The sequence below is a fragment of the Bos grunniens genome, chromosome 26 (assembly GCF_055505025.1).
Source record: "Bos grunniens cultivar Pamir isolate PY7600 chromosome 26, Bosgru_T2T1.0, whole genome shotgun sequence".
Lineage (NCBI taxonomy): Eukaryota > Metazoa > Chordata > Mammalia > Artiodactyla > Bovidae > Bos > Bos grunniens.
In genome coordinates this window covers 43945894-43969428 of record NC_141190.1, presented here as the reverse complement: position 1 = coordinate 43969428, position 23535 = coordinate 43945894, and the positions used below count along the sequence as shown (strand labels likewise).

At 62.1% G+C, this 23535-nt stretch overlaps 2 protein-coding genes across 8 annotated transcripts in view; one reads left to right on the top strand and one right to left on the bottom strand.

Moving 5' to 3' along the window:
* The window catches only part of FAM53B (family with sequence similarity 53 member B), a 79323-nt gene extending 72101 nt beyond the window's left edge, over positions 1-7222 (top strand). Inside the window, exon 4 of the mRNA XM_086378315.1 lies at positions 3176-7222. Coding sequence (XP_086234441.1) covers positions 3176-3481 — 306 coding nt within the window. The 3' untranslated portion in view covers positions 3482-7222. The remainder of the gene's footprint in view (positions 1-3175) is intronic.
* Positions 7223-10541: 3319 nt separating this feature from the next.
* The window catches only part of LHPP (phospholysine phosphohistidine inorganic pyrophosphate phosphatase), a 128424-nt gene continuing 115430 nt past the window's right edge, over positions 10542-23535 (bottom strand). For all 7 annotated transcript variants that reach the window (XR_015155500.1, XM_086378317.1, XM_086378318.1 and 4 more), the window contains one exon: positions 10542-11363. Coding sequence is in view for 6 of the 7 variants with exons in the window: in XM_086378318.1 (XP_086234444.1) it covers positions 11267-11363 (97 nt within the window). In the remaining variant the exon portion in view is untranslated. The remainder of the gene's footprint in view (positions 11364-23535) is intronic.

The following is a 23535-nucleotide window of genomic DNA, read 5'->3' as shown; positions in this document are numbered from 1 at the left end:
GAGATCTCGGGGAGTGTGAGCTGCCAGGAGAGGCGGGGTGGGACCCGGGCCCCAGAGCCTGGCAGGCGCAGCGCCACACCCTGGATGTTGGCATAGGACGGGCTCTTCTGGCTTGGAACCTGGGCGGGACACACAAGTGCCCCATTGTGACAGCCACATTCCTCCCCGGCAGGTGGGCCTTGCCACCGGCTGGGACACTCTGCAGAGGGGTCTTGGTTTTCACCGTGGCTGCAACAGCTGAGTTTTGAGTCAACAGTGTTTTCAAGGTGACACTGGCTTTGTGGCCAAGGAGGAGGTGCCTTTGAGGACTTTCAGAGGGTGGGGTCAGGGGCATCCCGGGGTTTGCTGTGACAACAGTCACCAACCAAACCTTGCAGCTTCTTGTCCTGCCTCAAAGCAGAAACGACCCAGTTATTCCAGACAGCCAGAACGGGCAGGGGAGGGGGCTGGTGCCCTTGGCCCACCCCTCGTTGGTTGGGGGTGCCATGGCCCAGAGGTGCGAGGGTCTTGTCTGAAGTTGTCAGGCCTGTGTGTGGCAGAACCTAGGACTGTAACGGCAGCCTCTCTGACTTCAGTCCTCTCCCGGGCACACTCAAGGCAGAAGCCACATCTCAGAAAGGCCCCAGCAAACCGGGGTCCCCGGCACCCTGCTGCTGGTGTGGCCGCTGCGTAATACGATTCGTGCCCAGACGTGCCGTCACAGCTGCCGTGAAGGCAGGCGCCCCCCACACACACACCTTCGTCAGCACCTGGGGTCAGGCTGCTTGGCAGGTAGGATGCTCGGGAGGAGTTCCGGAAGACCCCGTTCTCGTGGTACAGCTCCCAGGAAGCAGGGAGGCCCGCTCAGGTCCTGCACATGGAGGGGAGCATTGTGGCCGTTCCCCCAGGGCTGCAAGCCCCAGGATCTCAGCCTCACTGTGGCCCATTCGCAGCACACCGGGCTCGCACCGGACGCCACTGTCTGTAACTGGACTCACACGGCTGTGCACCGCCACTCCTTCCTCTCCGCCACGTCTACAGGGCGAGAGACCATCTGGCCGTGCAGGGGTTTAGGTCTGGCTTCCTGGGGCCTCCCTCCTAGGCCTCCCTGCTGAGCCTGGGGTTTGATGCCCCTGCCTGGGCTGGGCCATCTTTCCTCCCTTCTGCCCCCCACCCAGTTCTCCTCTTGTCCCGGCTCAGGTCTGGGCCTGTCCAGAGGGTGGCCGGGAGGTGGAGAGGCCTCGAGGGCCTCCCAGCTGGGGCTTATCCCCACCCAGGTTTGCGTTCTGACCCTGGGGACATGAAGGATCTCGGGGGCCATTTTGCATGAGGAGCTGTCTCCCAGCAGCAGAGCAAACGTGCCCAGTGAGGACTTGGGCCCTCTGAGCCCTATGCAACCCAGCAGGGGCTCCGCGCCCCTAGGCTGGCTCCTGCCACAGTCAGGGCCAGCATCGCAGGTCTAATGGGTGGCCTGGCTCTTCTCTCCTCAATCCCCCCAGTACCCTCCACCCCCCAGCCTGCCTTCCTCAGTTAATCAAAAGATTCCAGGACAAGCAGACCCACGAGAACGGGTTCCTCCACGGTGCAGGCAGGAACAGGGAGTGCGCACGGCGGGCCCCGCCTCCTCCCTCCAGAGAGAGCGCCTTTTCCATTTGCCCAGATGCTTCAGCAGCTTGTGCGCCATGAGCCAGTGGTCGTCTTCATTCCAAAGTGACACATAAACACTGCCGTCAGCAAATGGACCAGGGCCCTCGGGGACGGGCCCGTGGCCTCGGCGTCGGTGGGCAGGCAGTGCTGCCCGCGTTCCCACCTCCCAAAGCCCGGATCCCCCCAGCTGCTGCCTCCAATGCGCTTCCCTTTCTGTCTCGTCCCTGGGAAGGGGCTGGGCTGCCTCTGTCCTGCCCGGGCCTCACGCTCAGCCGTGGAAGCAGGCATGTAGCTGGACCCACTTGTGCGCAGTGCCGGCTGCCCCCTCTTGTGAGTGCGTGGGGTCACGTCCAGGCTGTGGCTGCTGCCGGTGGGCCCTAGGCTGCCTCCTCCAGGCCGGCCACATTCACAGAGGCAGGGCTTGGCGGGCGCGGAGCCCTTGGCTCTTGCTGGGGCCTCAGATGGGACAGGTAGGGACCTCCTCTCACAGAGGAGGCCACCGAGGCCTAAGTGTGGCTGGGGGTGGGGGGTCTGCCCGCGGCCCCCAGCTGTGAGCCCTGCCCCGCCCCCAGCGGGGCTGACACCCACCACCCGAGGGCCCGGGAGCCCAGGGCCCGTGTGGGACTGTGCACCACGCGAACGTCAAGCCCACCCTCCCCCGCCCACGTCCCGTCCCTGCCACGGCGAGAAGGTGGTATGGGCCCCCGCGTCCGCTCTGAGCGCCAGCGCAGCCTGGCAGCTTCTCCCTTTACATCAGTGGGCCCGCTCCTGCTGTGTTCTTGCAACGGCTCAAGAGCCTCCCTCTGCCTGAAAAGACATGCTTTACGGAACCAGCATCATGGGGAATGATGCTGGGTCACTCCCTTCTTTCCACTGTAACGGTGTGACGAGGCACATTTGTGTTGCTGCGTCCGAACTGTTTTCTTGCGGTAAAAATCCTAGAGGTGAACCTGCCACTTCTGTTTTGCAGGAAGGTTGTGCGTGAAGGCCTCTGAGCCTGCCCCCAGCTCTGTCCCTACTGCACCACCACCACCCCCAGTCCCCCCAGAACTGGATGCTAGGAAGTTTGTGCTCTTTGCCAGTTTGTAGACAAATAACTGCATTTTGAGGCTTCCCTGGTGGCTCAGACGGTAAAGCATCTGCCTACAATGCAGGAGACCTGGGTTCAATCCCTAGGTCAGGGAGATCCCCTGAAGAAGGAAATGGCAACCCACTCCAGTACTCTTGCCTGGAGAATCCCATGGATGGAGGAGCCTGGTGGGCTACAGTGCATGGGGTTGCAAAGACTTGGACACGACAGAGCGACTTCAGTCACTCAACTGCATTTTATGTCTCTTGATTAACGTGGTGTTCACCGGCCAGGGGTGGTTCTTCAGGAGTTAACCAACGGCCCCTCTGCCCTTGCTGACGTTGGGGAGGGCGTTCCATTGCCTGGTGGGCCCACCACCATGTAGCCCCCCAGGGGTCTTGGCCGGGCTGGGTGGGGCGTTCGGTCCTTGGATTCCGTGGGACTGCGACCCCTTGTGACCTGTGTCTGTCTTCCCCACAGAACTGTCAGACCTTCAGCAGTCTCAGCTGCCTGAACACGGGGACGGAGGACCGGAGCACCCACAGCCCCTTCGCCCTGCACACCAGGTCCTGGGCCGCCCTGCACTCGGCCCCCAGCGCAGGGGGCAGGACGCCCGCCGGGACCCCGGTCCCTGAGCCTCTGCCCTCCTCCCTGGATGACTCGCTGGCCTGCCGGGAGGAGCCATGCTGCGAGGAGCCGGGCACAGCCTGGCGGGACCGCGGGGCCCGCAGCAGCCCCTGCTCCCTGGACGGCGAGCTGGACATCGAGCAGATAGAGAACAACTGAGGGGCTGCAGGCCCTGGCTGGGGGCGGGGGGCGGGGGGCGGGAGGGCTCGTTTGAATCGAGGGGCCTCCTCCTGCCCACCCCCCAGGTGCGGTGGCGGGCCCTCCGGGGAGCCCCACCCCTGGGCCTGATCCGAGCTTCCTGGGAGGCGGGCATCAGGGCCCAGGAGCGAGCCCACCGGCTCCCCGAGATGCTGTCCCGCCTGCGGGGGCCCGGGCCGCCCCCCACTCCCCGCCCCGCAGTGCAGCATCTCATCCTTTCACCAGCACGGCAGCCACGGTCCACGGAACCGCAGGGGCCGGGACGGAAGCTTCTCAGTCTCGGTCTCTTGCCCCCCTTTCACTTGCGGCACATCGATGGGCACGGCACCCCAGCCTTGCCCGCTGGGCAGTCTCTTGGCGTCTGCGCAGGGCTGGGGTTTCCACCCCCAGCCCGGGTTTCCGCCTGAGGTCCACGTGCTGGCGTCACGGGCCCACCCGCCCTCCTGCTCTCAGGTTTGGGTCGGGGGGCCAGCCCTGCCGCGCCCTCCTCCCCTCGAGTGTGTATTCCGTGCCTTCTCTCCCAGGTCTCCCGCTCAGGCTCGGGAAGGCGGGGGAGGCTTCCTCGGTCGTTAACACCAGAACCGTTCGGCCTTAATTCCAGGTGTGGGTGATGGGGCCCTGCGTGCCGGGTGGACTCCCAGAGTCCAGGGAACACCTCGGGGTGCAGGGGGTTGCTTGTTAGAGGCCTGTCCAGGTGGGTAGACATCTGGTGGCTCTGTTGGCCAAGAAGGCAGAGGTGCGAGCCCCTCCCATGGTGTAGAGGTCCCAGCTCCAGACTTTGCTGCTCTGGGGCTGGGGGCTGAAGTTGGCAGGGTCAGCAGCTGGCAGCCGCTGTCCACGATGCCCTGCCACTGAGCAATGAGCTCAGTAGACACGGGTGAGTGGAGAGACGTCCCCAGAGGAGGGCAGCCTTTTGAAAACGTCCTCAGGGACAAGGGCCCTGTGCAGGTGCGCAGACCCAGGCCCTGGGCATGTTCCGGGACTAGAGGGTGCCTGTCAGCCATTCTGGGCCCGGCCATCTACCAAGCACAGCCTTGTTGGTTGGGGGGGTTTGGAGGGGTGCCACCTCCCTGCTACTGCCCCAACCACAAGCACAGAGTGGGGTGCCCACACACCCTTCCTGGCTCCTGGCGCCCCAGCAGAGCCCCCCCAGGTCCACCAGGAGCCCCAACTCCTTGAGGCTTCTCTCCCAGACCGCTCCTCCCCAGCCCCGCTTTGCAGACACGCCCCATGGGGCTCTGGCTCCCCTGGAATCCAGCTGTCAGCAGCTCGGCGTCTTCTGCAGACAACAGCAGCGGGGGTCAGCTTATGAGCAAAGTGGCTCCTTTTCCCACAAGGCTCAGTCCATCCACGTGTCCCCTGCAGTGTGCTGCCACGCGACAGAGGCACTCCGGGGATCCCTTTGGTCCCACTCACCTTCTGCTGACGGCAGAGCCCTCAGTGCTTGCAAGGGCTGAGGGCACATGGTTCTTTCTCTTTCCTCTGAAGAGAGACCAGGTTTGGGGAAACGTGACTTAAACCTTTACTTCTGGACATCCGAAGTGCAGTGGCTCAAGTTCTCATTTAGAGTTGGCTCTTCTTAAAAATCAGCTGTTTAAGATGCTTGCAGAAAACCCCAACTCCATGACCCGCCACCCTGCCCCCCCCGAGATGGTGTCAGAAGCCGCAGGTTGTAGAGCATCGTGGGCGTTTGGGCGCTGGGCAGGTCCCGCCAAAGGGCACAGCCCCCCTGGGGAGCCAGACCAGGCGGCTCGTCGTCTTTGAGCCGATCCAGGAGACCCCGGGGCGTCCAGCAGCGGGTGCATGGACGGGAGAGGACGTGCCGGCGCCCCCTGGCCTCAAGGAGCCTGGGTGGGAGGCATGATACCTGACCCACACCCAGTGGCCACAGCGGGCATGCGCCCTGAACAGCAGCCCTTCCCCTGGATGCCATTCCTCCAGGCCGGGAAGGGACGCAGCAGTGGTGCGTGTCACAGAGCTGTAGTGCGCGTGGCCCCCTCGGACCCTGCCAGCCACCCCCCACCCCTTCTCAGGCCTGGTGGCGGGGAAGGACGAGCCGTGGCCCCACCCGCCCCATCTCCCTGCAGGCTGCTCCTGGGACCCATGAGGCAGAAGGGCTTGCAGCCCAGGGCAGGGTTTGGCCCTTCCCAGCCTCCTCAGGCCTCTCTTGGCTGTTCCTGCTCCCACAGAAGCTCCCCGCCCAAGCCCACGACAGCAGCAAGGAGGGGAGAGGATGACCAGTGATCCCTCAGAGAAAGAGGCAGCTGTGGGGTGGCTTCATGTCCGTCTTCCCATCAAAGAGAGCAGCCCCCATCTGTCTATAGGAGGTGCTGCCTGAGGCCCGTCTCTGGGCTCTGCTCCCCCGGCACCAGGACTCCTGGTCTTGAAGGGAGACTCTCTCTGACCACCCTGGGGTGAGGGGTGTCCCTAGGGGGCAGCAGGCCAGCTGGTGCCTCCTTCCCAGCCCCGAACCTCACTTCTGCCAGGACCCTGCCTAGTGCAGCCCATGAACTCCTGCCTGTAAGGGGGAACTGAGGAAGTTCAGAGCTAGGAGGGAGGGCTGTGCCAGGCTGTCCGCCTGCCCGGGGGCCTGGAAGGACAAGAGCAGGGTCGTGCATTTGAAGGGTGTGGGGGCTTCCTGTTGGGGCACCCTCACTAAAGCCGCCGACTAACAGAGGCCGCTGCCCGTGGGGCCGGGCCGGGCATCGGGGCGGCAGCCTCAGCGTTTACATTACCGCATACCCTCTTGCCTTACTCGCGGTGGAGGCCAGGGCCTGTGCAGCGCCCGTGGGCAGACACGACTCCCAGGCCCCTGGAGAGCTCGTGAGGATTTTCACTCTCAGAAAGCCTTACTTTTCAACAAAATTTTTGTAGCAGGAAAAGTTTTTGTGAATTTGTATACACTGAAAGAAATTTTAAAATGCAAAGTCCACCTTAGAAAGGAAACAAACCCGTTGTCCACAAGGGGCCCCAGAGCAAGGTCGGGGAGGGGCAGCCTGTGCGCTTCCACACTCTGGCTGGTGCTGCCTGAGCCTCCAGCCCACGCCCTGGACAGACGCCCCACCACGGGCTCGAGTTTCACGCACCCTGGCCTGGAGGCAGGTCATCCACACGATGACTGTGTCAGATCCCACAGCCTGGGGTGCAGGCGGTCCTCACGCCCCGGCTCTGGGGGCAGCAACCCAGCCAGGACAGCGCCTCCATGTAGGCGATGGTGCCGCCGCTTGCCGCAGGCTCACGGTGGCCGGACCCCTCCCACTGGCGCCTCTTTAAAGAGAAAAGAAAAGGATTTAATTAAAAAAAAAAAAAAAATCCCAGACCACAGCAGAAATCTTATACCTAGCTAGAATAGTCCAATCTTCTAGCATAGTCTCCTTGGCAAAGAAATTGTGTCCCAGTGTGGGGGCCCACGTCCCGGGCGCGGGTGCCCGCGGGTTGGCCGTCTCCGGGGTCACGTGTGCTTTCCCAGCAGCACCCGTCGGTGCCCTGGAGCTTCAGGAAGCGTGGTGGCTGGAAAATGGGCCACACTGGGCCCGGCCCCTGCCCGGGTGAAGCGCTGTGCAGGATGGCGCTGGGTCTGCCACCCACCGCAGCCTGCCCTCTGCGCAGGCCACAACTATCTTGCACTAGGGCCGCTCTAGTCTCTCAGGAATCTGCTTGTTACTTTTACTGTGTAAATAAAGCTTCCTGGTTCAGTACCCAGTTGCTGTGAGCCGGCTGTGTGCTTTCTGTTGGGGGGTTGGGGGTGACGGATCGGAGGGTTGCACCTGTGCTCTGGGCTGGCACAGGCAGAGCCTGGGGCCTTTCTGTCCCCTCCAAGCCCCAGGGTCAGATCTGTAAAGTGGGGGGAGAGCTGAGTGCTCTCAAAATCTTCCGGTGCAGGAGGCTGTGAGCGACTGACGGGAGGGCTGGCCATGGCCACAGCTGTGATCCGGGGGGTCCCCAGCTCCGGGGCAGTCATTAGAGTGCGTGTGTGTTCTGGGCGGAGGACTTCTGCTCCTCACTCCAGCCAGGAGCCAGGGACTGCACCCTGCTGTAATCCCCAAGTTAAGAGCACTGAGGGACCTGCTTGTCACAGAGCTGTCATGAGCATGTCAGCTCAGCACCCAGGCCGGGCCACGCGGCCCTGACGCTATAGAGGGCCTGGCCTGAAAGTCCTGCCGGGTGCAGGGCCACCTGCCCACCAGGGTACCCCGGGAGACGACACAGGCTGGGCCCTCCCTGCCCCGCAGAGGACGCACAGCTCAGGTCTGCACCACTCGTGCCAAGGGGTCAGCAGTGCACACAGCTCAGCCCAGAGTGGGCTCCTGTGCCTGGCCCCCAAGTCACGGACCCTTTGCTCACCAAGCTCAGGAGACCATGATGCTTGCAGCCTTGGGGACAAATTTACGGAGGCTTGTGTAATTTCTAAGAAGCCCGGGTTGGCCCACGTCCTCTGACCACAGAGACTATGGCTAGAGATGTCTTAGGTCCTAAGGACGCCCCCCAACCCTGGGAATGAGCCACCAGAGCACCCCACCCAGACTCTCCTTGTTTTCTGTTTAGCAGCTCTTCCTTTTTCAAACAGGCCCATGAACGTGCAGTTCACGAAGCAGGTGAGGCAAGGCTGGGGGTGGGAGGAGCCCCATGCCCTCCCCTGGCAGCCTTGTCAGCCCCAAGGCCAGGGGCCCAGAGACCCTGCCTCATGCTCCCCATGACTGGCAGAGGAGGCTCCCCCAGAGTGGCCCTGGATGGCTACGGCCCTAATAGCTCCTTACTCACCCTCCTCAGGCTACATCCATGGCAGGGCTCGGATCTGGTTTCAGCACATCCCAGCTCAGCAGCCCCCTTGGTGCCTCACCAGGGCCAGGGGCAGCAGGGGACACTGCCTCAAGCACAAGCTCGGGCTTGCAGCTCAAATGCTCTGCCGTTGGGTCCGGCCCAACTGAGGGCCACCCGCAGCCAACAGGGGCACCATCCGTGGGCCACCAGGACGTAGGCTGCCTCTGAGCAGCCTCCTCACGTGCAGACAGGGCTTGTAACACTCCTCGGGCTTAAGTGAAAGAATCAACACCCAAAAAAACCCCAGGACCACCCTCCACGTACGGTGCAATCCCAACTGTTCAAACATTTATCTTCACGTGGAGCGATGTGGAAGGAAATGCACCCAAATGTTAACAGCGGTCAGACTCCAAGAGGCTCTGGTTCCTGTCTGAACTTTTCTGTTGATGTTCCTACAATGACACATGTTGCTTTTATCATCTTATGTGTTAATTGCTCAGTCGTGTCTAACTGTTTGCGACCCCATGGACTGTAGCCTACCAGGCTCCTCTGTCCATGGGATTTCCCAGGCAAGAATACTGGAGTGGGTTGCCATTTCTGACTCCAGGGGATCTTCCTGACCCAGGGATGGAACTTGGGTTTCCTGCATTGCAGGTAGATTCTTTACTGTCTATTCAGTTCATGACTGAGTCAGACACTCAGTCATGTCTGACTCTTTGCAATCCCATGGACTGCAGCACGCCAGGCCTCCCTGTCCATCACCAACTCCCAGAGCTTACTCAAACTCACGTCCACTGAGTCGGTGATGCCATCCAACCATCTCGTCCTCTGTCGTCCCCTTCTCCTCCTGCCCTTAAACTTTCCCAGCATCAGGGTCTTGGACTTCACTGGTGGCTCAGCTGGTAAAGAATCTGCCTGCAATGTGGGAGACCTGGGTTCAATCCCTGGGTCAGGAAGATCCTCTGGAGAAGGGAATGGCAACCCACTCCAGTATTCTTGCCTGGAGAATCCCATGGACGGAGGAGCCTGGGGTTGCAAAGTCCAGGGGTTGCAAAGAGTTGGGCACTACGAGTGAGCAACTGAGCACACACAGAAAGTGGCTGAGGCTCAGGCGGCACACGGTGCCCCCAAAGTAGGGCTGGCCCTCCATCCTGAAAGACACTACATCTCCGGGAGAGGATGTCAGGGCGCCCCTCGCCTGGGAAGTCACAGCCACCAGGTCCACCACAGGCCACCCCCATGGAAGGACTGTGGAAAGGACCAGAAAGGGCCTGGGATGCAGAGTCGGACTTTGATTCGAGCACCTCAGTTTCCTTACCTGTAAAAGTGGGAGGTAACAGTGTCCACTTCGCTGAACCCACAGCTTGGGGCAGGAGGTGGTATGTTCTCTGCCCAAAGCAGGGGTCTGCACCTGCTGTTCCTCTGACACCCTCTGCATCCCACTCCTGGGCAGCGGGAACCACCAGCCACCTTCCTCCAGAGCCCCATTACCCTGGCTGCAGGCCCCTGCCGAGGACAGCGGGCAAGGGTGGCCCACGAAAAGGGCAAGATGAAAAAAGGGAACAAGCCAAATGGGAGGCTGCGGGCCTGCTCCCTCACAGTCACCCTCCGAGCCCCGGTGAATTGCAGCCACTTCGTGCCTGCCTACAGCACCCAGCTCATCACCTAAAGAGCTGGGATTAGGGGACCCCCTCCAGGGGCAGGGCATCTGCCTATTTTCCAGCTGATAGGCCAAACGCCCTGCCTCCATTGCAAGCCAACACCATGAGCCTAACCAGTTACCTCTCATTTCCATGAGAAGACCCAGCACCATCTTTCTAATCCTGATTTAACAGGCCAGGGGACTCGGATTCAGGCAGAACGTTTTATCATCACCTGCCTTTGTTTCATGGGAGTCCTGTTCTGGAGGACTCATGAGTTCTTTTATGAGAAGTCTCCCAAGATCTGTCAGTGGCTTCTGGGTGGATTTGGGGAGAAACAGAGCAATCAAGTTATCCGACCTGCTGACTGATTCTGAAACCTGAAACCGGGGCAGTGGGTGAATTCAGAAAGCCTGCAGCTCACCACCCTGAGCGGAGGCCCATGCTTGCCCTGTCCACCTGGTCCCCATGGGGCCTCAGTGTCCCCCCCTCTGCTGAATGAAGGGCTTGAGGCAGGTGAGGTGTCTCGGGGCGCGGGCCCTCTGACGTGTAGGGGTTCAAGTCCAGGGTGGGATCAGGGACAGTCCTCCCAGCCCCCGAGCAGTTAGAGCATGAGTCACTGCAGGTCAGGGCGGAGTTTATTTCACCATTAATTTCCTGGGGGTGACAAGTCTACCGTTAAGGCTCTAGCAGGTACCCTCCATCCACAACCTGGCATCCAGAGGTTAGAGTTCTCACGCTGAAGCACGGCAGAGTGGCCCTGGGAGCCATTCTGTTTTGGCTCCAGAGGGGATGGGATGGGGAGAGGGGCTGCATGGTTTGGGAGGTGCACGGGGAGCGCTGAGTGCCCACTCTGACACCGGGTGGGGGCCGGAGCCGCTGGGCTGTCCCGGGGAGGCTGGCTCAGCTCTGCCTACAAGGACGGTGCCTGGGAGACCCCCGCTTCCTCCAGGTGCCTCCTTAAAGCGCAGGGACTGTTCACTAAAAGACAGTGGGCAAACGCCTGAGTCCAATCAGGTAGCACATTTAAAGGACGTGGTGTGAATGGAGGGTGGGTGTGGGCGTTCAACAAGTCTGCCCACCTCTCGACTTCCAGAGGGACAAACAGATGGGATGGGCCATCAGCGGGGATCAAACTCCCCCCAGGAGGCTGGGAGATGTGTCTGGGGAGGGTGAGGGGAGGAGAGGGTCGGTAGAGGGAGACAGAGGAGGAACTGGTGGCTCAGGGGCCCAAAACTGCCTGGCTGGCACCCTCTTGCCTGCTTATCCAGGGCCGAGGGCAGCACCCTGGGTGGTCTGGGCACGGGGCAGGGTGGCAGGAGGCGGGGCCCTCCCAGAAGGCCCGTCACTTGTCCGCGTGCTGCAGCAGCAGGTCCACGGCCTCTGCGAGGTTGTCCACGTATCCATCAGCCTTGACTTCCGGGTGGTGCTCGTCGCTGGGCCTGGAGGGCAGGACGGAGGGTTAGCCGGTCAGTAACCCCTAGGTGACCCTCTGAGGTCACTGCCTTCCCAGCATCCAGCACAGGCCCGGCCTCACCCTCCGGAGGTTTCCAGGCCCTTCTGCGTCCCATCAGGCCGGGCTGGCCTTGGCTGGTGTGGTCCCTGTCCTCCCCATGCCCCAGTCCCGGCCACCCCCACTCAGAAGCACCCAGGCCTCCCTCTGCCTGGACTCCTCCCTGAGCCCTTCCTGTGGGCAGCTTGCTCAGAGCCCCGTGGCAGAGTGGCCACTGGCCCCTGCTCCATCCATGCTGCCAGCAGAAGCATCACGCCCCGGACAGTGGGGCCCTGAGCTCCGTCCTGCTCCGAGTTTCCCACCCAGACCCCGGGGTGGGTGGGGGGCTCATGTACCCCCAGAGGCTGCACCACCCAGCAGAGGAAGGCTCCTCGCAAAGCTGCTCTCCGGCTGAGATCTGGGAGGCGAGGACCACCCAAACCCTGCATCTGTGCCCTCCTCTATTCCCCAAGGCCCCGCTGGACACGGAGAACAAGGGCAGTGAGGCCACACGATGAGGGTGGGTGTCCGCGGGGCCGCAGGGGACCCCGTGCAGGGGCTGCGGCTGAGCCAGGCTCCCAGCAGACGTGAGAGGGGAAGGGGAACTAATGGGGCTGCAGCCTTGGTACCAGGAGGGGGCAGGGGCTCAGGGTGGGCTCCCGGGGACGACCCCTGGAGCCTTGACAGTTGTGGGAGTGGCCTGGAGGGTGGGCTATCAACTGGAGTGTGGGGCCCTGGTGACAGGAAGGCACCCCCCACCCCCACTGCTCGTGGGCTGGAGATTGATGGCAGGGGTGAGGGGGATACCCCGGTGCAGCTTCCCACGCTGAGGGGCTGCCGCTGGCATCGCCCCAAAGTCTGAGCCAAATGCCCCAGGCAAGCATGAAAGCGCATCCACCCCAGCAGCGGGGCCACCACCTCGGACGCCCCCGGGAAGAAGTGACTGAAGTGGGTTCTGACAACATCCTAAAAGTCAGGTTACCCCTTTGGAAAGTTTTGATACTGAAAAAGCACTTGACCCTAAAATGGCCATCCTGAGCAAAGGCCGTGGAATTAAAGGCACTGCTCCTTGGAAGGAAACTCATGACCAACCTAGACAGCACATTAAAAAGCAGACATTACTTTGCCAACAAAGGTCTGTCTAGTCAAAGCTATGGTTTTTCCAGTGGTCATGTATGGATGTGAGAGTTGGACCATAAAGAAAGCTGAGCACCAAAGAATTGATGCTTTTGAACTGTGGTGTTGGAGAAGACTCTTGAGAATCCCTTGGACTGCAAGGAGATCCAATCAGTCCATCCTAAAGGAGATCAGTCCTGAATATTCATTGGAAGGACTGATGTTGAAGCTGAAACTCCAATACTTTGGCTACCTGATGCGAAGAGCTGGCTCATTAGAAAAGACCCTGATGCTGGGAAACACTGAAGGCAGGAGGAGAAGGGGAGGACAGAGGATGAGATGGTTGGATGGTATCACCGACTCAATGGACATGAGTTTGAGCAAGCTCTGGGAGTTGGTGATGGACAGGGAGGCCTGGCATGCTGCAGTCCATGGGGTCGCAAAGAGTCGGACACGACTGAGTGACTGACCTGAGCTGAACTGAGCAAAGGTGCCTTTTGCGGGGGCTGGAGGGGGCGGTGAGTTACCGTGTGGCTTGTGGGATCCTAGCTCCCTGACCAGGGATCGAACCCGTGCTCCCTACAGTGGCATCGCGAAGCCCTAACCTCTGGACCGTCAGGGCGTCCTAGGCACATTTTCTTCCATAGAGCTTTCAGCCCAGTGGCTTGGAGGCCTCCTGCCCAGGGCTGCTGAGGCCTGAGAGCGGGGCAGGGGTGTGGGAGCAGGAAGTGTGGATACTCCTTATGACTGAGGAGGCCCGCCTTTGACTCTGCCCTGTGCCCCTCCCCGGGACCTCTGCTCACTTGCCCACCCTCTTGTACGGGCTGAGGCCACTTCTCTGCCTGCTGCAGTGACCCCCGCTGCCCCCCAGGCACGGCCCTCACCCATCTCCCATCCTCTTCTCCTTCTGTCCCCGGGGTGGAAGCGGGTGAGAAAATGGGGGATCAGAGAGGTTCAGAGACTTGATTGAGGTCACACAGCAGGGAGGGCAGACCCAGATCTGACCCGGTTCTTCTGACTCCTGGCCCGATTCTGGGTGCCAGAGCCTCGAGGCACGTGGGAACACATGTTCCCACCCCTCCAGGAAGGCCCCCGTGGGCAGCACCTAGTTCAAGCAGAGGCCACCTGCAGGTGGCAGGGCCAGCAGGCACTGGGCATCACTCCTGGTCTTCTCAAGAGTGACAAGCACACAAGGACCCTCACCCTTGCCCGCAGGATCAGCAACTCTTGTGTCAGTGGAGGTATTTAAGGGATTATTATTTCGCTCTTGCCAGATCCAAACATCTAGTGAACACGGGAATTTAAGACCCAAATTACCGCGGGTCGGTGCTGAAATCCGTGCTTGTTAACTGTCAAAAGTTGTAGGTGGCACACACCCTGGACAACGGTGTTGGCACCTATTTGTGAGCCACGAGTCCCCTCTAGGCGGGCAACACAACCAAAGGGCGTCAGCCTGTCCACCAAAATCGTGTGTTGGAATGTTCTGGCGGCTTCGGTCATAATAGAAAAAAAGGTGGAAACTGCACAAATGTCCATCAACAGGGTAGGACGTGCACACACCTGGACGGCCCGGGACACCACCACCACCCACGGTCAGCTACCCCCAGGCGGGACACCACCCCCCACGGTGAGCCCCCCAGGCGGGACACCACCCCCCACGGTGAGCCCCCCAGGCGGGACACCACCACCCACGGTGAGCCCCCCAGGCGGGACACCACCACCCACGGTGAGCCCCCCAGGCGGGACACCACCACCCACGGTCAGCTACCCCCAGGCAGGACACCACCACCACCCACGGTGAGCCCCCCAGGCTGCCAGGTCTGCCCTTTGTCCCCCATAGACATCGCGGCGGGTGGAAGAAGCTGGGCTCAAGGCATCCAGGCCAGAGGACCTGTTCATGTCAAGTTCTGGAGTGGGTGATGCCAGGCTCCTGGGCAGAGGCCAGAAGCCGGCTTTCTCCTGGGGGTGGGGTGGCAGTGTTCTAGACCTTGGCCCAGGTGGTGATCGCGGGGGTGGTTCATGGTGGAAAGAGCATCGCACTGTTCACGTTCAGTGCACTTGACAAGTGTAAAACACGCGTAGGGTCACACTTGAGGTGTTTTTACTGTGAAAGTTTCATTAAAAAGTCTCATATAAAGTCACATGTTCCGTGTGTGCATGCTCAGTTGCTTCAGTCATGTCCCGACTCTGCGACCCCGTGGACTGTGGCCCGCCAGGCTCCTCTGTCCACGGGGATTGTCCAGGCAAGAATACTGGAGTGGGTTGTCATTTCCTGCTCCAGGGGATCTTCCCGACCCCGGGATTGAACCCGTGTCTCCTGCGCCTCCCGCGTTGGCAGGTGGATTCTTGACCACCCGGGAAGCCCAAGCGCACGTGAAGAGGTGTCTGTTTCCTACCGTGGCGGTCCTTCTCTGTGGCCCACGGATCAAACCCTACCAGCAGCCTGTTTTTGTACAGCACTCGAGATAAGAATGGTTTCTACATATTTAAAACTTTGTGAAAAGAAGAGAATGCAGAACACAGGCCCACAAGCCTCAAGCCACTGCCTCCTGGGCCTCCCCAGCAAAGGCTCTCGTGCCACCGGCTCTGGCCGTCTGCCCTCCAGGGCCCCTCCCTTCCCATCCCCTCAGGGAGGGGCATTCATGGCCTCCTGGTGGGTCCAGGGTCTCTTCGGACAGCCCTTCCTGTAGGAGGGTCTTCCTCCTTGGAACTTGGGGCTCTCTGCCCAGGCCCTCCTAGAGGGCAGACAACCCCTCCCCTGAACATACTGAGGGGTGCCCCCCTCGCTCAGGTCTTTTTGAAGCAGGCGGGTGAGGGACTCCTCTCTGGGCAGCTCCCCCTGAGATGGGAGCAGCCTGGCCCAGGGCACAGGGAGCCAGGCCCTGAGAGATGGAGACGGAACGCCTGAACGGGCAGCAGACCCACCACGACAAACCGCCCCTCTGCCTCGGTTTCCTCCTTGCTGCGCTGAGCACAGCACAGCTCCACCCCTCACCCACCCGGTGACCACCAGTGAGCTGGCACACCTCCGAGCGTGCAGTCCCTAGCCTCTGGATGGGGACTGCTCACGGGAGGCACACAGAGACACACACGGTTGGAGGGGGCAGGCCCGGAGGCAGATTCGGCATGGAGATCATGGCCAGTGGCAGGCTGCTGGGAGGAGGCCAGGCAGGGAGACTGGTGGGGGGCAGACAGATGGCATGAATGGATGGAGACCCATCGGCTGCGAGGTACAGGGAAGACAGTGAGCTGGGGGGGGGGGGGCGGCGGCATTGCAGTGGGGGCCGGGGGGTGGGGGTGGCAGGGAGGCAGGACCTGAGCGGACGTCCGGTCTCGTGCTCAGCCTGTGTGCGGAGGCTGCGGCTCTGCACCGCGTGGAAGCGCCCTTACGGGTTTCCCTCGCGGAGGGCGGCCCTGAGGCCCGGCTCACCCTTGTGTGGGGGTGCCCAGCCCCCACTCAGGAGGAGGCTGTCGGAGGAGGGGGATGTCTTCAGGCCATGCCCGCCCAGGTGCTGACACCCCCTGTGCCCTCTCTGTGCGCCCCTCAAGGGCAGATCCCTGACCTTTCTCTCCACCGCGATGGGGGAGGGGGATGGCGGCAGGGCGTCCTCAAAGCAGAGCGGAACCTCTCCCAGCAAACACCCGCCCCCAGTCTTCATCTCCCGTCCTCGCTGGGGGCAGCTGGCCGTAGGACTGTCCACCTCGGACCTTCGCCAGCCCCCAGCCCAGGTTCACTGTCCAGTCGAACCAACTCCACCCCGAGGGGGAACCAGAAATCGGCCCGTGAAAGAAGATGCCTCCTAATGAGATCCTAGGCAGCCCCACGTGGCATGCAGTACAAGCCGAGATGGGTACGCGGCTAATTATGCTTAATTACATATCATTTGAATTCAAGAATCCATTAAAAGAAAGGATTGCATTAGCAGCCAGCCGCTGTTTGCCAACACACAGAGGAAATCGTGGACTTTCATGTCGTAATTACGTGACGCTGCCGTGAGCCGCAGCTGGCTCTCTGGGGGCCCCCAGTCCAGGCCCGCCCGCCCTGAGGCCCCCGAGGCCACTATGCCTGGCCGAACTGGTCGGGAGAAGACCACAGGCCATGCCGGCTGGTGACCTGTGATCCTCAGGGCCTCAAAGAGGTCACACTACAGAAGCTGAATCAAGAAGCCCAGCAGAGACATGCCCTTTGGCAGTGGGAACAGAAGCAGAGGGTGATGGACAAAGGGGCTGAGAGACACCCCCGGCCTTTGAGCAGGCCCTACTCGGACAGGGCTGGACATGCTGGGGAGGTGGGAGGACGAGGAAGCAGGAGGACTGGGAGGGGGCAAGACTGAGGGTGTGAGGACTGAAAAGGGGAGGACTGTAAGGCAGGAGGACTAACAGGGAGGACTGAGAAGGGGAGGACGGAGAGGCGGGAGGACCACGAGGGGGAGGATTGGGAGGGGGAAGACTGAGGGGGTGAGGACTGAGAAGGGGAGGACTGTGAGGCGGGAGGACTGACAGGGGGAGGACTGAGAAGGGGAGGATGGAGAGGCGGGAGGACTGCGAGGGGGAGGACCGAGAGGCGGGAGGACTGGGAGGGGAGGATTGAGAGGCGGGAGGACTGGAAGGGGGGAGGACTGAGGGGGGGAGGACTGAGGGGGGGAGGACTGAGAGGCAGGAGGACTGGGAGGCAGGAGGACTGGGAAGGGGAGGACTGAGATAGGAGCAGAGAAGAGACCCACCGGCAGACAGAGGGACGCACATATCCGGGAAAAGAGGAGGATGGAGGAAAGAGAAACTGAGTCAGAGAGAGAGAGAGAGAAAACAGAGGAGAGAAGGGGGGAGACAGCAGGGGGCAGAGAGACCCTCAGGGTGGGGAGCCGAGAGCGACAGATGGAGGGAGGAAGGTAAGAAAGAGAACCAGAACACAGAAGCATGGGGGAGCAGACACCGGAGTCCCCGAGCCCCTCTTCCCCTGGGGGATTAGGAGAGGCCCCTCTCTGTACCCCGAGGCTCGGCTGGGGCCCCCACGGGGGCTGTGACTGCAGCAGCCCTCCACCCCAACGAACTCCTCCAGAGTGGGGCCACCCCAGGCCCGCGGAGGGCGGGCTCCCTGCTCTCTTCCCAGCCGGTGTCTCTTCACTTCCCGTGGCCTCGGTCTCCTCATCTGTAAGGTGGGCGTGTGGTCTGGCGCGTGGGGTCACTGAGAATGAAGCACCTGGCAGCTTGCCTGCACCCAGGGGGCCCTCGAGGGGAGGCCAGCTTTGGCTGCTCAGCCTTTGCCCTCTGCCCGCCCCGAGCCCACGGTCCAGTCCCACATTCAAAGTCGTGACCAGGGCTGAGAACGGAAGGACAGGGTGTGGGTTCTGAGGGAATTTGGGAGGCAATATGTAATCCGCCTGGCAATGCAGGAGACATAAGAGACACGGGTTTGATCCCTGGGTCAGGAATATCCCCTGGAGGAGGGCATGGCAACTCACTGCAGTATTTTTGCCTGGAGAATCCCATGGACAGAGGAGCCCAGCGGGCTATAGTCCATAGGGTCTCAAAGAGTCAGACATGACTGAAGCGACTTAGCGTGGCATGGAATGTGGGGATCAAGAAAGCTTCTAGAAGAAGGGGCATTAGGCTGGATCCCGGCCCCTGCCATCCATGTGAGCGTGGCCCTCAGGTCCTTCTCCGAAGTTGGAAGCAGAGGCAGGTTCCCTGGGTGGCTGCGTGGCTGAGGGGAGGTGGATGCCTCTGCCCTCCCAGGTTCCTGTGTGGGGGCAGTGTCCAGGAGTCTCTGGTTGAGTGTGAGCCCGGGGACCCGTGCAGATCCTTTCTCTCCTCACCAGCTCCCACCTCTCCCTGGGTAAACTCTGCTGTGGCTCCCTATTGCCCACGTCACAGCCCAGCTCCTCAGCAGAGCAGACAAGTTTGTCCTAACGGGGTATCCTCTCAGTCACCCTGCGTCCAGGGCCCACCTTCTTCAGACAGTCCATGCTCTCCCGCACCTCCGTCCACACTACGTCCCAGAAAGGCATGATCGCCAGGTCCTGCTCCAGCCACAAACTCCTACTCATCCTTCAAAGCCTCACCCTCCTGTTCCCATCTCCACCTCTATGCTCCGTAGCAAGCTGCTCTCTTTTCTGAGCACCCAGAACTTGCCCCCCTGCCCCCAACTCTCACACCATGCTGGCCGAGCACCAGCTGACCTGAGCTGCCTAGAAGGAAGGGCCAGGCTTCCTGCCCCGGTGACCGCCCACATGGGCCACACAGGCACCCAGGAAGGGTCTGCCAACCAGTAAATGAACAAAGGCCCCCACCCAGAGGGGCTCCGCCTGTTAGTTATTCCGCCCCCTCACGCCCCGTGAGCGAGGGAAGGAGGCAACGGCAGAGGCAGAGAACAAGGCCAATCTCTGTCGGTCTGGACAGCTTCACAGGGCCCATCTTTGTACTGGCCCACCAAAAATGGCGGCTGGACGTCCAGCAGAGGAGCCCAGCAAGAGCAGTCGCCATGCCCGCCCCCTCCTCCGTGGCTCCGCTGACCAAGGGGACCTCCCTGTGACATTCTCGAGGACACAGGGCCACCCTGCCCCACCCTTCCCCCACCCCCTAGCCCGGGTCTGCTCCAGGACAGGGCTGGGCAGAGACCAGAGGCCATGGCGCTGCCCGTACGGGGTGCGGCGTGCATCCTCATCCGGATGGTTTTGGAAGCGCCGGCCGCACCCCGGGTGGCCAAGGGCTGGGCGCTAGGGCAGGCTGGGCCGGCCACGTGGATTCAGGGAACCAGGCCCTGGCTCCAGGGCAAGTGACCCAGCCGAGGCTGACGCCAACTCCAGGCTCTGCTGACGAAGTTGGAAGAAAAGGGCAGAGAGGGCTTCGATTTGTGGGCCGGAGGTGACGAGGCGGAGCCAAGGGTGTCTTTCCAGCTGAGCCGCTGGAGTCCAAGACCCCGGGGGCCTGAGTGCCTGTTCCTAAGATGGTACAGGCCAGCGTGTGGCCTCCTGCAGACACCAAGGGGTGCGTACCGGGACCTGCTTCCACCGGCCCTTGTCCACTTTCTTCTGAGAGTGGGTGATGAGATCCTCATCACCGGCCATGGTCTAAAGATGGATGGGGCTTCCCACAGTCCACCTGCTGGCCCGGGATGCTCGCCGTCCAGACAGCAGTTTGCTAGGACCCAGAGGGGCAAGCCAGTGATCCCCGGCCTGCGCCGGCTGCTGGCAGGTGCGACCTCGTGGTGGCGTGGCCTGGGAGGATGCTCCTGGCCACAGATCTCAGAGGTGGGGTGGGGTGGGCCCAGACTCAGGCTGACACCCCAGGCACCTCCGGGAACCTCTGGTTTAGTCCTGCTGCGGACGGAGAAACCGAGGCAGGAGCTGGTCTCTGCAGAGCCCCAGCCTGGAGCCTGCCAACAGCCGCCGAGCCCTGCTTCACACGGGGACTCTGACCCCAATCCCTGCTTGCAATGAAGCCACCTTGGAGACGAGGACCCTCCATCATCCTGCCTGGACCGCTTGTGGGCTCCAGGCCTGGATCCCTGGTCTCACTCGGAAACCTGCCCGGGGCCTCAGGCCTGTGTCCTGGAGCACCACCCACCAGACCCTCGGCTTCCCTGGCCTCCAGGTCCCCCACTGCCCGCCCTCTGTCTCACCTGTTTGGGCCCAGCCTCGGTGGAGCAGAGCAGCCTGGAGCCCCCTGAGCCCCTTCTCCTGCCCCTCGGTCACCCAACCTGCTCGTACAGATGGTGGTGGGGGCCCCCTCTGGATGCCTTAAAATCACATGGTGGGTAATATACTGAAATAAAAACCCAGGCTTAAGACAGTCCTGGTCTCAGGCCCCTCTGAAGACCTCCCGGGGCTCCCTGGCCTGGAAGCCGATGGGGACACACTTCTACTGGCTGAGCCTCCCCGGAGGTCAGAGGTCTGCTGGGGGGTGGGGGTGGGGGAACGCCCCAGGGGCTCCCTATCCTGGCAGGTACCTGGGCCTCCCCTGTCCGTCTGCCTGTCTGCTCCTCCTTAACGGGCAATGGGGTGGGGGTGGGGAGAGAAACCTTCCCCCAGAGTACCCTCTTCCAATGGAGGCTTTGTGTAAATGACAAAGAGGTGCGCCCCGGTGAGCCAGGCCCCTTGGGGACCCAACTGTGGAGCCTGGAGCTGACGTCACGGGGGGAGGGCCAGGGGCACAGCAGGTTGGCTGCCTTCCCTCCCCCGCCCCGCAGCCTCGCTTGTAGGAGGATCTAAAGATGGGGGCGGGTCCTGGGCCCACCAGCTGGGAGACCCTGGCTGTGCGTGTGCACATGTGGGCTGGAGCGGGAGGGGGCGCAGGGGTGCCCCCAGAGAGAAGAGAGGGTCGCACCTGTGTCGAGCACCTTGCAGCCTCGGCCATTCCCCGGACGCCCCCTCTCCTTCAGGCAGGTGGCACCCCAGGACCCAGAACCCCATTCAGGATGGCTGAGCCATCCCCCAGCTGGGAAGGATCAGGAGTCTCTCCCACCAGGAGGGGGCACTTGCTGGACCTGGTGTGTGAACTGAGGCCGCAGAGGAACCTGCAGCTGACTCGAGGGCCCACCCACCCGCAGGCAGGTTCCAGGATGCAGGCAAAGCTCACCCGGCTGGGGGCATGGGTGAGCCACAGACACTGCACCACAAGGCCAGGGGGACAGCTGGGCACCGGACCCACGGCTGCTGCGGGCAGGCTTCGAGGAGCATCTCCCATGTTCCCTGCACGATGCCCCACGGTGGGCACCAGGATGGCCTGTTCTAGAGATGAGCACACAGTCCTGTGATGTGGGGGAAGCCTGCCCACAGTCACAGGCAGTGAATGGCAGCACTGGGACCTCAATCCTGTGTGTCTGGATTTAAACCCAGGCTCTCTCTAGTGATTCTGCCCTTGGCACACGGGACAGATTGTGCGTCTGGGAACCGCTGATGTGCTGGCTCACCTCCGGCCAGGCTGAGAGCCCTGTGGGCAGGGGTGCACCCTGGCCTCTGGGTTAGCCCCCGGCCGGAGGTGGGCCCCAGGAAGAGTCTGCTACCTTTGACTAATGCCCGGAGGACAGCAGGGTGTTTGTGAGACACCAAAGAGGGAAAGAAAGGCACGGTTCACCCTGGAGCTGCAGAACACCACCCCTCCCCCAACCCCTCATGGCAGACCCCGGAACTCCTGAGCTGGGCCCTGGGGGCCCTGGCGCCCAGGCCAGGCCTGTTCCACCCAGGAGGAACCAGGCAGAGGGCAGTAGGGGCCCAAGCCGTGGACCCTGGCATCCGCCCTGGGGCCCCTCTGCCCGCAGGAAGGAAACGGGCTTGTTTATGGGTGTTTCAGCCTGGTGGCAACTTGTCAACCAGAACTGACCCGATGAGCTAGCTGTTTCCTGCGAGGTTCTCCCTGCCCGTTGGCTGTGGGCACCTGGCGTGCTGAGAACCGAGTTGGGGCGTGCAGACATGAGTGGGTGGTGCCGCATGGCCGCCCGCTGGCCCATTCGCAGATTCGAGAGGCTTCCTCACGCTGACAAACGAGGTCCCCTGAACCTCCAACCCTAGCTGGAGCCCCTGCCTCGTCCTTTGCCCGATGCACATGCACAGCGAGGCCAGAGTCACAAACCGGGGACCCCTGGATGCGTCTGGGTGGGGCCCGCATAAGAGTGTTTCGAGAACAGGAGCTGGAAACTTGACTTCGTTTGAAAATCTGAAAGATTCCTAACACTGGGCTGGGGATTCCACAGGCAAAGCCAGCGGATACCGCGTGGCAGCCGCTCCCTCAAATGGGGCAAGCGGCTTCTAGTTTACCACACTCCCCACCGTTCTCTATCATCTCCCCACTCTTAGACCAGGCCCAATCCCCTCCACCACATTTCCCGCCTGCCCGTGCGAGCCTCTGAATTTGCTGCCCTGCCCCAGCATCACTGGCTTTCTGGTTCATTTCTCAAGGAACAAGCCACCTCCTCCAGGAAGCCTTCCCTGAAGCCTTGCCCCCGGCCCTCGTCTCAGTTAGGTGCCCCTTCTGTGCTCTGTGGCAACCTGTGTTGACCCCATTGGAGCACTGGTTACACTCTGCTGCAGTGTCTGGTTGCCTGGGTGACGCTCCCTCCAAATCCTGAGCTCCCTGAGCTCAGGGGCATCCCCGTGGTGGCCGTCTGCTGGGAGCTGGCAGAGACAGGAACAATCAGCCAACTGCCTGAGCAGACAAGCAAGGGGCCTCCTTCCTTCTGACCACTGGGAGCTGCGTGTCCTCGCCAGCATCTGGCTCCCTGTGAGCCAGAGCTGCCTAGAAACCTGGGTGTGGGGGCCACTCCGTCCCCAAGGCCATGGGGCAGGAAGGCAGGTATCTGAGGCTCTGGGCCCGGAAGCCCCGCCTGGCCTCACTGTCCCGCCCCTCCCGTGGGGCACACGCAATCTGGATCCTCACCTCCGTGGGGAGGCCCACTGCCCAGCCCCCGAGCGCCAGGCCACGGAGAGCTCCCTTGTGGAGAAGCGTTCACCAGAATGAAACCCTCTCCCGCAAACCCAGGCTCCCAGAGGCGTGAACGTGTCACCATGAGCACGACACTGCTAGTGGCCAGTGTCACTGAACCCGAAGAGGCAAGCCCCCTGTGCCCACCCAGGCCTGCAGCGCTCTGCGCCTTCACGCTAAGCAGGCTCCGACACCCGAGGGCAGGGCCCACACTGCAGGTGTGGGTGTTGGATGCAGAGGCTCACAGAAGCTGGGGGGGCACTAAACCACCACGAGGGGCCCGAGGCGTCAGGCAGGTGCCCGCCCTGTGCTTCCCCACTCCCAGCAATCTAAATCCAGTCTCCTTCACGTGGCCCACGAGGTCGCCCCAGAGCCCGCCCGCCACACCCCCCCATAGCCCCCAGCTCGGGTGTCCATATCCCGGCAAGTCTAAATCCAGTCTCCTTCACGTGGCCCACGGAGTCGCCCCAGAGCCCGCCCGCCACACGCCCCCATAGCCCCCCAGCTCGGGTGTCCACACACTCAGGTTCCCCAACTGTCCATGTCACTGCCTAGAACATGCTCTCGTGCCCCCTCCGCTTTGTAAG